The sequence below is a fragment of the Carassius auratus genome, chromosome 22, assembly GCF_003368295.1.
Source record: "Carassius auratus strain Wakin chromosome 22, ASM336829v1, whole genome shotgun sequence".
NCBI lineage: Eukaryota > Metazoa > Chordata > Actinopteri > Cypriniformes > Cyprinidae > Carassius > Carassius auratus.
The window spans coordinates 19,935,133-19,949,963 of NC_039264.1; the positions used below are offsets into that span (position 1 = coordinate 19,935,133).

Here is a 14,831-nt window from a genome sequence, read left to right on the forward strand (position 1 = left end):
ACTCGTCAGACGGAGCAGCAGAGTTACACTCTAGTGTAGTGAAAACATCTGATTTAATGACACAGACATTCAAAAGGCACTCCACTGAGGTCTGTTACCGCCACAACAACAGATCTTCAATATTACGTTGCAAACACCTGTGGATTTACAGCCAGTAACGTTTCATTCACTCAAACACACGGGGAATTTCCCGAGCAAACGCTCTGCTCCGTCTCAAGTATAACAGTCCATTTAGAGAGAAAATTGTTCTCTTTATGGTATGATGCAATATTAAGGGGTTGGCAGACGTCTCTCAGAGCTTTAGTTGATGTTGGAGCCGGAGCACAGGGCTTCATTTTTAACTCCCACACCAGCCTGGTGCCAAGCGTGCTGTCCACTGTGCCAGCTCACTTCCTGTTGCTCCGCTGTGACCCTCGTGTCTCTCTCTCGGACTCCTGAGGAAGAGCACGAAGGCCTGAGACCACTCTTAAAGCATCATGTGTTTGGTGCCTTCTGATGACTCTCGCTTCCTTCTGTAACCAGAAAACTATAAAACACTGTAATGTTAATATTATAATGCAAATATCTTGTGTGAAGTGGCTATGGATATCGTTCAGTATTAAATCTGTTTGAAAGAAAAATATTTGTATTGGTAATTCAAAGAATATTCATATATGAAAGACAGTGATTTAAAATAAATTAAAATGTTCTACTAGTATTAATAATGCTATTCTAATAAAGTTAAATTCTGTAATTTGATTTAAATGCTGTTGATTGAGCCACAGGAAGTATAGAAAAACAAACCAAAAAACAATGTAGCCAGTGGTATATTAGTATTGTTTATGTACTGTTATAGTATTTATTAATATTTTGAGGGTTTTTATTTTTATAGTATCGATTTACTTCAATTTACTACACTGACAATTCACTGTTTTATAAGTTTTATCCATTGTTTTTTTGTTATATTTAATTTGTTTTATCAACATATTTCAGTTAGTTGCCAAGGCAATGTTTTTTTAATTTGTAAAAGTAGAAATTTTATGTTTTAAGTCTAAAGTAATGTTAATTCACCTATAAATTAAGTTGTATTTTGATTGCATTGTATAATGAAATTTAATTTATAATTACTTTATGTAGTATTTATAATTATCACATATTTATTTATCCTTTTTATTTATAACAAAAAAAACAAAAACAAAAAAAAACCCTTAACCAGTAACATTTTAGCACTCGCTTAGTTTGTGTTTTCATTGTCCCACTGGATAATCCCTCCTACAGTGAAATGTCAATACTGTAATTAAAACATCTGCGATTTATGTCATTTGTAGTATGTTTTTACTTCCTGTGAGGAACGAAAAATGACTCTTCACAGAAAAAAATGTCCTTCTTTGCTGTGGTTTTAGTGCAGTCACTTGTGGCAGATGTGTGTGTGTCTACTCTCCCACAGGATCTTTTTGCTCCCAGTTTTGCAGCAGTTAGACACACTTACACTTTGGCTCAGGCTTTCTTCTGTCTCTGTCTCTGCAGTGGCTCACTGTGCTTCATCGAGGCAGATCATCTCGCACTGGAAGAACTGCACGAGGCACGACTGTCCCGTCTGCCTCCCACTGAAGAACGCCAGTGACAAACGCAACCAGCAACGTGAGTCTCTCCTCTGTACTCGACAGCACAACTGAATGATAATAATAATGGTCATTTCATATTTCTATTGTATTCTAATTTAATGATTTTATATACATTTTATTACATATAAAAGAATAAAGATAGTTATTATGTAATATTATTGAAGCATTTCTGTGGAATAATAAATGGAAGTGTGAGAATTACATAATTGAAAACTACTTTATATTTATAATATCAGAAGACTGATTTATACTGATTTACACTTTATCATACTTAAAGAAATACTTAAGGTCCTTGGACACCGAGTCTGAAACTCTCGACTGAAATTTTTGTACGTAAAAAAAAAAACGTGACCCCATGTTGTGTCGATCATGTTTACACACTGCCCATGAAACCTTCATCCGTCAAAAAAAAAAAAAATCTGATCGGGTTAAACTTTCTGCATTCTTCGCACCCGTAGCAAGCATTTTGACTATTCAGAGCCACCGTACAAGTGCATGACAAACTTGATGACGAATATGAAAAAATGCATTCTGAAATTTCAGACTCAGTGTGCAAGAACCTTTTTTTTGGAAATGATATACTTTTTAAAATAAAATTATATATAAATATTATTATGTAAAATTATATAATAATATAAGTGCAAATGGAATGTAATATTTTCAGACACTTAAGTGCTTGTTAATTGGAATCTAATACAATACAAAATTTGTATTGTAGATAAAAATGAATATTGTAGATAAAATGAATAAGTGCACTTCTCAAAACAGGAAAAGATTTTAACATTTTAAATACTTTTACTTTGAAATGATTACAAAGTATCTTTTAAGTGTACTTAAAGTGTGTTTCAGAATTGGTTATGAAAGTGTACTGTAAATACACTTAAGTGGCTTTTATTTGATATTTTATCTGCAAGTATCTTCTTTTAATTATTCTTGTAAGATTTGAAGTACACTTCAAGTGAACGTTCAGTACAATTAAGCGCACTTCTTTTTCACAAGTATGTGCTTTTAAACTACATCCTCATGTAAAGAAGTTCAATTGTATTCAAAATTTGTGACAAAGTTAGAGATTTTTTTTTAATGCCAAAAATCATTAGGCTCTTAAGTAAATAAAATTTTCCATGAAGATATTTTGTAAATGTAATATTTTGTAAGTTAATATATCAAAACTTAATTTTTGATTAGTGATATGCATTGCTAAGAACTCATTTGGACAATTTTAAAGGTAAAGTAATGTATTGTTCCATGTTCGGTTGTGTACCACGCGCAAGGTTTTTACACACAGTCCAAGTCTTCTTCTCTGTTTTTAGTGTATCTCTATGGCAGAATTACAGCGCCTCATGCTGGTCTGGCACGTATACTACATCATTTTGAGTCCGTTTTGTGGTTTCGTGTGAATACGCAGATATTTCTTGAGGCAAGGGGAAGAAAAATTGGATAAGAAAAGCTCTGGATCCGTGTGGATGTGGCCTAAGATTGTTGTTCCATTACATTCATGAATACACACAAGTGTATTCTTTTAAAGTACATCATTATATTATAATTCAGGATTCAGGGATCAAATTGCGTTTAAGCGGCACTGTTTTTAGGATATGCAGTTGTTCAGCATGATTCTGTAAGGAGAGCAGTGATGGTAGCTGTGGAGGTTTCAGACGGGCCGTGTGTCTGAGGGGGAGGGGCGTTAAGCGGTGACTCATTAAAATCTCACACTGTTACAGCTCCAGCAGACCCGCAGAGCGCCTCTCCCTGTGCCAGCCGTCTCTCATCAGGACTCTGAGAGCGGCAGGCAGTTCAAGTGTTTGTTTTTGCGCTGTGGGATCTACATGTTGGAGAGTCGCCGCTGCCATATTTCTTCCCCATGCAAATGGCGTCTCGGACCCCCTCCCCTTTCCTTTCTACTTCCCCTGTTTTTTCCACGTCGTTCGAGATGAGTGATGAGTTTGTTTTCGTTTTTGATGGACAGATTCTGCCAATGGTTTAAGCAGAATCAGACGTGAAATCTCATGCAGATCTTATTTGAAATATGCCGACATGTGTTTCCTGCGTTACAGCGATGCTGAGTCCCCCAAACACTGGTCTGCAGAGCCCTATCGGGACGGTCGGCACGGGCCAGCAGACGGCCCCCGCTCTACCCAGCTCCACCCCCATCGACCCCAGCTCCATGCAGCGGGCGTACGCTGCCCTCGGCCTCCCCTACAGCAGCCAGACCCCCACACCGACCCAGTCCCCCGCACAGACCACTGCACAGACCCAGCACCAGCAGCCAATGAGAACCATCAACACGCTCGGTGAACAACTCTTATATTGTAGAAGAATGTCTATGATCAAATAGATACTACAAAAAATAATACACATAAACACACAAAATATTTTTTTATTTTATGAGTATTTATTATGAAATGTTTGTTTTTATGTGGTTCATATGTATATATATATATGTATATATATATATATATATATATATATATATATATATATATATATATATATATATATATATGTATGTGTGTATGTGTGTGTGTATGTATACATATATATGTGTGTGTGTGTGTGTAAAACATTTGGGGAGTATGAGTTATAAATGATCTTTTATTAGTTTTTTGTTTAAACACGCATACAAAATAAATAGAATAAAAACAAACAACAAAAATAGTGTCAGTGTATTGAGATACAGGCTTTATTCATATTTCAAATCAATTTTTATATTTTCTTTTTTAAGTTTAAAGTTTCAGTCATTTATTATAGTAATTTTTCATGTTTCTATAGTTATTAGTGCATGTTTACATTTTTATTATTTTAGTGTATCAGGTTATACTAAATTGAAATGAAAATGTATGTGTATTTTATTTCAAGTAATGAATATTTTTATACTTTTGGTTTGAGTATTTCAGTATTAATTTTTATTATATATGCAGGGTTATTATATATTTAAATTCTTTGGCAATATGATGTATTATAATAAATTTAGGATTTAAATATTATATCAAATGATTATAATTATTGATTTATTTTCATCCAGGGGGTGGTCAGTTGAACCCAATCGGCGTACCGACATCAGACCAGGCTAAGCTGCTCTCAGATGGCACCATGTCGTCAAACCTAAACCCTAACAAGTGAGACATGGACACATACCAATCAAAACACACCCCAGCTCGTAATTGCTCAAAATAGGTGTTTTAATACTGTTTGCTTACTAAATATCTCCCTGCTCTCCTTACGCAGTCAGCTGATGCCGGACGGCCCTCTGTTAGGCAGCATGGGTAGTAACCTGCCCACAGCCGCCCCTCTGTCAGCCACCGGTGTGAGGAAAGCCTGGCACGAGCACGTCACGCAGGACCTCCGCAACCACCTCGTACACAAACTGTTAGTGAACACTGCTCTTGACTTAGATATATTTTATAAAGGTTTTGAATTATGCTCAGCAAGGCTGCATTTATTTGATCAAAAACACAATATAGCGAAACACTATTACAATTCAAAATAACCATTTCATTTGAATATATTTTTAAATGTAATTTATTCCTGTGCTGCAAAGCTGCATTTTCAGCATCATTGCCACATGATTCTTCAGATATATTCTTCTAATATGCTGTTTTGATGCTCAAGAAACATTTCTGGTTCTTATCATTGTTAAACCAAGTAATTGTTTTGAGTGAACGGGCTTTGCTCTGTGTGTGTTTGTTTAGGGTGCAGGCCATTTTCCCTACGCCTGACCCCGCCGCCCTGAAGGACCGTCGCATGGAGAATCTGGTGGCATATGCACGAAAAGTGGAAGGGGATATGTACGAGTCGGCTAATAGCAGGGTGAGCACAGCCCCTCTGTCAGGGTTACACCTCATCCTAAAGGCAAATAAAGTCCAAATACTTCAGTGTCGATTACGTTGATTTAAACACTGTTGTCTGTGTGTGCTGTATAGGACGAGTACTATCACTTTCTGGCAGAGAAGATCTATAAGATCCAGAAAGAGCTGGAGGAGAAGAGAAGGTCCCGGTTACAGAAGCAGATTATTAACCAGACGCCCATGACTGCAGCAGGACAGCAGACACCGGCCCTCAACCAGCCTAATGTCATCGGACCTCGGCCACAGAGTTAGTCACTTTAAAACTACGGCTCCCAAGCAGTTAGAACTCTGATCTGATTACATGATATGCCATTTGTTTATCAAAGTAATGGCACATCTACTTTTAGGTCTTTACAGCTTCATTTTTAAGGCTACAGTGTGCCCAAAAAAATGTTTTCAGAAGCTGAAGTGGCATTTTGGTATATTTACACAGACTGTTCAAATGTGGCATGAATGCATTTATGCTGCAATTAGAATTGCATACATAATGCTATGAGATTTAATGGGTATTAAAGGCAGGGAAGGGGATGTGGTTCAAAAACATTTTATGTTGTTTGAAAGTCTCTTTAAAACATTTTAATTCTAACTAATCGCACCAAAGTAACGTGTTAAATCAACAAAGCTGAACGCACAAAATTTCCAATCTCTTCCCTATTTTCAGACGGACCTGTGCCGATGCCCAGTGTGCCAAATCAGATCATCAATCGCATGCAGGTGTCTCAAGGTACTTCAGTCCCACTTGTAGCCTATCACTGTTGGAGATGCGTTTGTTTTCTGAACTCTAAACAAAAATCTCTGCGTTTCCAATCTTTTGTGTTGTTTTTCTAACAGGGTTGAATCCATTCGGCACGATGCCCAATGTCCCGATGTCTCAGGCTCCCATGACAACACGTGCCGCCTCTCCGATAAACCATCAGCAGATCAACATGAACCAAGTCCCGACGGTCAGTGTCCAAGTCTGGACACTTCTCGTTTCTGCTCTCCGGACACGCATCTCATTGTATCGTTCTCTTCATTTTTTCGCAGATGAATATGTCTCCAACGCGAATGCCCCCCACGCAAAGCATGCTGGGAGCTCACGGCGGGAACATGGTGGCACAGACGGCCAACCAGACGCAGTTCATGGCTCAAGCGCAGTTCCCCGCCAACACCAATGCAATGAACGTCAACATGGGCCAGCCCAACACCCAGGCGGCCGTTTCACAGGTGCACACATGCACTCACGTCCTAAGTGATGTTATTCTGCCTGACAATGTGCCCTCTAAACTTGAGTGTGATCTCTCCTCCCCCAACAGCAGCCGAACGCTAACCTCTCCCTGAATGCACTTGGTCCCTTGGGCCGCCAGCTCGGCTGTCCCGCACCCCCTCAGGCTTCGCTCCGCTCCACACCGCCCCCCAACGCCATCGCCAGCACCACTAACCTGCCCGCAGCACTGCAGCCCAGTCAGGCCTCCACACCCGCCTCCGCCCCTGCTCAGGGCACCCCGCCTCACATGCAGCCCCAGACGGAGCTGCCCCTACCTTCCCTGCAGCACCCAGGAACACCGGTGAGACCCGCAGATCCAAAACATAGTGAGCTTCCCTCACAGGCAGCATCCCCCAAACTAGTGGAGCCTCATAACTGACTGGTTGTGAGGTAGTCGGGACATAGACCGCAATCTTTGAATGCTATTGCGCTTTTAGGAAAATATTTATATTTTTTCTATAAAAAAAAAATATAATTGCCCTTTTAAGATGGTTTGCTGTTTTGTTTTTGTTTTGTGTTTAGAATTATTTTTAAGAATAATGAGAACAATAGTAATAATAATAGTAGTAGTAATAATACTAATGTCGATGTTGCTGCTACTGTATTAAAAAATTACTGTAAAATAAAAGTTTGGACAAAAATATTGTGATTGTATTCTAGTATGACTATAAAATAACCATAACCTGATAATATTACTACTACTCATGATGATGATGATGATGATGATGATAATAGTTCTTATAATAATAAAGTATTTTATTTATTTATTATAAAATAAAAATATTAAATAAGTAAATTTACTTTTGTGATATTTCACATTAAAAGAAATATATTGCTTTTGGAGAGTCCTGGTTTGTGGCATAGTTTATACAAAATATTGTTAATACACACCAATACGTCTATAAAATAAACCCAATATAATAATAACAATAACTATTATTATTATTACTACTACTGCTACTACTACTAAACAATAGTATTAAATTAAATATCCCTAACCTAATTATTATTATTATTATTACTACTACTAATACTACTACTAATAATAATAATAATAAATAAAAATTTATATTAAATATTATTACTAAATACTGTTATATATTATATATGTAGTAAGCAATTAAGTAAAGACACAGAGGCTCTTCACAATTGATGACAGTAGTGTTTGAAAATAGCATGTTGCAAAGCTAAATATCACGGTTCTACACGAAGCAAAACGTACATAGAATAAACAAATATTTGTTTAATTTTATTTATTTTTTTATCAGAATAGTGTTCATAGTCATTCCTAGTCAAATTGCCATGCATACTAGGATGAATAAATGAACTGTGGCCTGATTTTGGCCCTAAACGATATATATTGAGACCCAGACACACCAAACCAACATTAAAGAACTAGTGCTGACCAAAGATGACTGTGGTGTCACCTCATGCCACCTGCATCTGGGCCAAATGTTTGAGCTTGAACACATGCAAAGACTACAGCTGACTAGCACATGTGGGTTGCATCTGGCTTAGATAACTCCTCCATACCAGTAGGTGGCAGTATTTGTTAATGGTAATCCATTTTGTTCTTCCAGGGAAACTCACTAGGATTTGGAACAAAGAGTGTTGTTGTCAAACCAAACGGTGCCATCTTTCCAAAAAATGACACCATAATTGCTCCGCTTTAAGACAAAATTTAAATAAAGGTTATAAATCTGATACTTTGTCTTTCAGAGCGGTGACAATCGTGTGCCCACCCCAGCCTCAGCAGCCAGCGCCGAGCTGCACTCCCAGCATGCCGTGCCTGACGCACCGCCCAGTGACACTAAAACAGAAGAGCAAGAATACGACGTCGGCATCAAAACAGAGCCCAAGATGGAGGTGTGTTGTGCATGTTTTCAACACATTATAAATATACACAGTACACACACATATTATGTAAACTTGTATTTTGGATGTGATTAATCTTTGGACAGCACTATCTAAAATATATAAGAATAGGAAACACTTCCTTTATTAATTCAGTTTCACAATATTATTGTTTTTACTCTATTTATATACATCAGAAATCTTACCAACCCAGATTTTTCTTTCAGTGTCAAATTTTCATGCTTGTTCTGCCTTTGTCAGACGGAGGACAGCACAGGCTCCCTATTGGTCAAAAAGGAGGAGCAGGAGGGGTTTGAGGCTAAGCAGGAGCCAATGGAGACCAAGGACAAGAAGACAGCCCTGAAGACGGAGACCAAAGAGGAAGATGAAGGCCGGACGAACGGCACAACATCCTCTTCACCGCCCCAGTCTCGCAGGAAAAGTATGAACTGATATTTATTTTCTGTTAGGTCTTTTTATTTCTGTTGCTTTCATAAATCTTTTGACTCCTGCTCGCTGTCGTCTCAGTCTTTAAGCCTGAAGAGTTGCGGCAGGCATTGATGCCCACCCTGGAGTCTCTGTACAGACAGGATCCGGAGTCTCTTCCCTTCCGGCAGCCGGTGGACCCCATGCTTCTTGGCATCCCTGTGAGTCTCACATGCCTATATCGTCACTGAATCATCTTTAAAATGTGAAACTGTGTGAGTACACGTTTGACTGAACTTGACTGAAGGTGATTCTTCTTCTACCTTCAGGACTACTTCGACATCGTGAAGAACCCCATAGACCTGTCCACTATCAAGCGCAAGCTGGACACGGGTCAGTATCAGGAGCCGTGGCAGTACGTGGATGACATGTGGTTGATGTTCAACAACGCCTGGTTGTACAACAGGAAGACGTCGCGCGTGTACAAGTACTGCTCCAAACTGGCCGAGGTGTTCGAGCAGGAGATCGACCCCGTCATGCAGAGCCTCGGCTACTGCTGCGGGAGGAAGGTGAGAGGAACTGACTCTCAGTACTGGTCATCAATCCACTTAGCTTACAATAATAATTATAGAATAACTGTTATACAATAATAACTCTCAATAATAATAATAACAATAATAAAGTATATTAAATATAGCATTGTATAATGGTTGTGCAATAATATCTCCACAAATAATAATAATAATGTGCAAATAAATGTATATTCTTTATATTCTTCTGCAATAAAAGGTTTTACAATAATTACATTCTAAAGTAGTAATAATAATAATAATAATAATAATATACATAAGAAGTGTATATTAATATATATTATTGTTTAATTACTTGACTACAATTTACACAACAATGCCACTACTAATACTACTAATAATAATGTGAAAATAAGTGTATATTAAATATATTATTGTCTAATAAATATTTGTACTATTAATAGGTTGTATATTTCCAAAATAACGTAAATAATAGTGTGCAAATAAATGTATTGTTATATAATAAAAGGTTATACAATAATAGTTCTCAAAAATAAGTTATAATAATAGAAAATACATAAAAATAGCATTGTATAATAAATGGTTGTACAATGAGATATATATATATATATATATATATATATATATATATATATATATATATATATATATATATATATATATATATATATATATATATATATATATATATAATATATATATATATATATATATATATATATATATATATATATATATATATATATATATATATATATATAAAATGCAAATAAATGCATGCATATATATTAGTGCTGGGCATTGATTACATTTTTTTTAAAAATCGCAATTAATCACATGATTTTCTATGATTTTCTTTGATTAATTACAATTAATTGCATTATGCACAAAATTCAATAATGAATTTAAAAGTAGCATATTGTGCTAACAGTGCACGCTAAATAAAGTTATTGTCTATCAAAAAAACAATTAAAACTAGTCAATTCCCGGTCGTCTGCACACAAACGCTCGACATAAACAGACTTTTCTGCTCGTGTGTCTGAACTCTCTCTTCTTCTTTCCCCCCACAGTACGAGTTTTCTCCTCAGACGCTGTGCTGTTACGGCAAGCAGCTGTGTACAATACCCCGAGACGGCACTTATTACAGTTATCAGAACAGGTGAGGGAAATCCAGATCCAGATAGTTCAAGAGCATGAATTATAATTCCCACTTTGACAAACGCATGTTATTTATTTCTTTTTGGAGATGGTCCGAAATAAAAGCAAAGGCGAGATATTGAAACTTTTCCTTCATGACATTTGTTGTCAAGACATCCAGTGTGCATATAGCGTTTGACATAATCGGACGACAGTTCACGCTAATATGAGTAATTATTATTATTATTCATATTATTGTTTATTTTTGTTATCACTTAGATTTTGGCCATTTGAGTTCTAGCAGTGTCCAGTGTTTCCCATACATTGAGTTATTTGTGTGCGGCTGACCGCCACAAATAGATTTTCCAAAAGGCTTAGACTTCGTTGAATAAACTGAGCACCGCACATTTCAAAATTAAATGCAGCCGTGGGTGTTTTTATGTGAATGTATCTTTAAAAAGATCTTCATTTAGTCTTTTCTGTAATGCCTGCTGAAGCAGAGCTGATTTGATTACAGCCGTTATATCTCCTGCTCCAGCAGCGCCTCCTGCTGGCAGAGAAGGAATTTGCATTTGCAGTCTGTGAGAAACACTGAAGTCTGTCAGCAAACATACACAAAAAGCATGCTTCAGAACTGTTTTGAGACGGTGCTTTAATTGTATTACAATGAATTAGGCTACTACTACTAACTATCACTATCATGTACCATGCAATTATCATTTACTCAAACTCTCTTTTATAAGATAAAGGGGGAAAACAAAGCAAAAAAAAATGGCCAAACATATGGGGCTAAAAAAATCTGCATTCAGCTGCCCTGATTTCTAAATATCAGAGAGAAACCCTCATCGGTCGACCTCTATTGCTGACCCTTAAATTAACTGTTTGCCATTCTTGCACTTATTATAAATGTATTTTGAATGCAAAGGCATTCCAAAATTTTATTTTTGAATTGATTTTTCAAAAAAATCTGTTTATTTGTCATGCATGTTATGCACATTTATTAAAAATAAGTTTTGTGATATCCAATTGTTCTGGTCCGGACCTTTGACACTGATATAAATTCAGATTTGGACATTTGAATGTAGATTTGACAACCCCTGGCCTATGAAAACGTTAAAGAGGACACTCAGGTTAAAGTCTCAATAGTGCTCTCTGTCGTATGGTGTGGTTGGTTCAGCATTGTGTGGTTTTGACACACATCGGACAAATCAGACGTTGACATTAAACATGATGGGTACACTAGCATAGTTAGCTCTCAGGCCTCTTCATATGTATTTTGCTTGATCACAACCCCTCCCCCGTTCTCTTTCTTCACGGTTACACTGCTTTAATTCTCCAGCCAGTCCTAATTTATTGGCAGTTGTAATATTTGCACTGGCACATGTGTTAATTTTTTTTTTTTGCTGCAATTTGCCTGGTTACTCATAACAGGCTCCTTTGTGCCCCCTGCAGCACAGAGCACGTCCCTGCAGGCAGTCGCTCTCGCTTATACACTCACATCCTCTGCTGACACTGTGGATCCAGTCTCTGTTTTTGCAAGCCTTTTGACAGATATCTCCTCTCTTCTCCGTTATCTTAGTACATCTTTGTTTTAAAGGACTAGTTCACCCATGAATTAGAAATTTACTGAACATTTACTCACCCTCAGGCCATTTAAGATGTTGTTGAGTTTGGTTCTTCATCACATTTGGAGAAATGTAGCATTTAATCAGTTGCTCACCAAAGGACCCTCTGCAGTGAATGGGTGCCTTGGTGGATTTATTACTTACCAAAAACACAGCTTTATGAGACCTTAGTTGATCGACTGGAGTGGTGTGGATTATTGTGATATTTTTATTATTTATATATTGATTCTGACGGCACCCATTCACTGCAGAGGATCCATTGGTGAGCAAGTGTAATGCTAAATTTGTCCAAATCTGTTTCAATAAAGAAACGAACTCATCTACGTCTCGGATGACCTGAAGGTGAGTAAATTGTGGGTAAATTTTCAGCAAATTTTTCACCTCGATTTAACTATAACTTTTTTGTTGAACACAAGGAAGCCATTCACATTGTGATATTCTACAGTGTCAAATGACTTTATAATCATCAGAGAGATTTGGATTAATAAATATGCGTATGTGTGCCTCTACATATTTCTTGAAGCGCTTCATGACTCGGCTGTTTGTGTGTATACAGGTATCATTTCTGCGAGAAGTGCTTCAATGAGATTCAAGGAGACAGTGTGACGCTAGGAGATGATCCAGCTCAGCCCCAGACGTGAGTGATTGCTCCCCTTTTTTGGGGTTATATTCAAGCTTGGTTGTGGAGATTTGATCACTTCAGTTCAAAATCACTCCGAATGATTCCTTTTCTCCATTCCATGATAAACTGAATCGTTTTTTAATGATTTAAGTGTTCAACAAACCTGATTGTGGATCTTCTTTGTGTGCAGCATGATCTCTAAAGACCAGTTTGAAAGGAAGAAGAATGACACGTTAGATCCTGAGCCGTAAGTAAACGCTCCACTTAATTTCCCAGAATTCCACGAGGCAATCAAATAGCACATGCTTTAATAGTAGGGCTATGTTGGCCAGTATTGGCTTATACATGTGTCCGCTCTGGACTCGTTTCACCACATGGCCTCTGCTCACTGGCGCCTCCTGCTGTCAACAACATAAGGCATAGAGACACACCCACCACACGAACACAGCACTAGTCTACAAGCATCAGTATTACCCAGAAGTCGTCCAAATACACACCTCCTACAAAGGCGCAATTGCATTGGCCTGCTTGCAGATGCGTAAGAACTGGAGGAACAGAAGCTGAATGATGTATTTCATGTTAACTACCTGCTCTTGCAGTTAGTGACTACGCATTCAGACACGTGCTAAACTAAAAGCTGCCAGAATACGAAGCGCAAGAAACGCCTGTATCCCCCATGAATCAATTCTCCTCCCCTCAGGTTTGTTGAATGTAAAGACTGTGGGAGGAAGATGCATCAGATCTGTGTCCTGCATTATGAGGTCATCTGGCCTTCTGGGTGAGTTTGAAAACGCCTCTCTGATATCGATTCTGGATGCGATGCGGGAAGTCAACGCTAATGAGTGCTTCTCTCTGCAGTTTCATCTGCGATAACTGTTTGAAAAAGAGTGGGAAGACGAAAAAAGAGAACAAGTTTTCGGCGAAAAGTGAGTAATAGGATTGTTCTTGTGATGCATTCATGTTAAATGGATGGTTATTTACTCTCTCAAGTCAATCCAAACCTGTAGGACTTCTGTTCATCTTTGAAACACAGATAAAGCTATTTGTAATGAATCCTGGGAGATTTCTGTCCCTTCATTAGCTGTTTCCATCACCCTATTATTATGTGCATTTTGCAGTATTGCATCGGAAGCGAGTGGTAGAAACACCAACATTTGTAACGTCCCTTAACCCTTAAGACGCCAGTGTTGTTGTTTTTTTTTTGAAAATGCTCTATTTTGACATCAAGATTTCAAAAGCTTGTGGCTTGAAAGAGCTTAAAGATAGAGATCTGTTGTAAATTAGGAAAATGTTGGGCATGACCAAAAGTTTATGTGGGGAAATGTTTTATGCGATCTTCCAGTTTGGCAAATTTGCAACTTTGGATGGAAACCCAGCTACTTAAAGTCCATGCATCCAAAAACTGACAATTCAAAAAAGCCCCTAAAGGCACCGTAGATGTTAACCATGTGATTTGAGTGTTTCAATCCAAGTCTTCTAAAGAGACATGATCACTTTATATGATGAGCAGATGTAGTTCAGGCTTTTATTCACATACAAACATTGATCATCACATATGAATAGATCTCAAAAGTGCTTGCATCGGTTCACAATTCTTTGCGGTGAAATCTCTCAGCTTTCAATAAAGATATCAGGTTTCATCAAAAACGGTACCTTTACAAGTGTTTAATGCTGTTGTCTTGTCTTCAATCCAGGGTTGCAGGGGACGCGGTTAGGCGCGTACATAGAAGAGCGGGTGAACAAGTACTTGAAGAGACAGAACCATCCGGAAGCTGGAGAGGTGTTCGTGCGAGTCGTAGCCAGTTCAGACAAAACGGTGGAGGTCAAACCTGGCATGAAGGCCAGGTAAATTTAACCTCCATGCTTAGCTTTTACTTTTCCAGTAAGCTAAATCTTCAGATAACCTTTCAGAGGGAAAGTTTGG

At 37.7% G+C, this 14,831-nt stretch overlaps 1 protein-coding gene across 2 annotated transcripts in view; it reads left to right on the forward strand.

The window, feature by feature from the left end:
• crebbpa (CREB binding lysine acetyltransferase a) overlaps window positions 1-14,831 on the forward strand; it is a 40,754-nt gene that overhangs the window by 20,602 nt on the left and 5,321 nt on the right. Inside the window, exons 5-24 of one of the 2 annotated variants that reach the window (XM_026198138.1) lie at window positions 1,507-1,620; window positions 3,656-3,892; window positions 4,624-4,717; window positions 4,827-4,967; window positions 5,291-5,408; window positions 5,522-5,693; window positions 6,108-6,170; window positions 6,278-6,390; window positions 6,473-6,652; window positions 6,742-6,993; window positions 8,412-8,558; window positions 8,808-8,988; window positions 9,075-9,193; window positions 9,302-9,541; window positions 10,594-10,682; window positions 12,842-12,922; window positions 13,098-13,154; window positions 13,608-13,685; window positions 13,766-13,833; window positions 14,602-14,752. In XM_026198138.1, the coding sequence (XP_026053923.1) occupies window positions 1,507-1,620; window positions 3,656-3,892; window positions 4,624-4,717; window positions 4,827-4,967; window positions 5,291-5,408; window positions 5,522-5,693; window positions 6,108-6,170; window positions 6,278-6,390; window positions 6,473-6,652; window positions 6,742-6,993; window positions 8,412-8,558; window positions 8,808-8,988; window positions 9,075-9,193; window positions 9,302-9,541; window positions 10,594-10,682; window positions 12,842-12,922; window positions 13,098-13,154; window positions 13,608-13,685; window positions 13,766-13,833; window positions 14,602-14,752 (2,695 nt within the window). The remainder of the gene's footprint in view (window positions 1-1,506; window positions 1,621-3,655; window positions 3,893-4,623; window positions 4,718-4,826; window positions 4,968-5,290; window positions 5,409-5,521; window positions 5,694-6,107; window positions 6,171-6,277; window positions 6,391-6,472; window positions 6,653-6,741; window positions 6,994-8,411; window positions 8,559-8,807; window positions 8,989-9,074; window positions 9,194-9,301; window positions 9,542-10,593; window positions 10,683-12,841; window positions 12,923-13,097; window positions 13,155-13,607; window positions 13,686-13,765; window positions 13,834-14,601; window positions 14,753-14,831) is intronic. The other variant, XM_026198139.1, reaches the window with a different exon arrangement.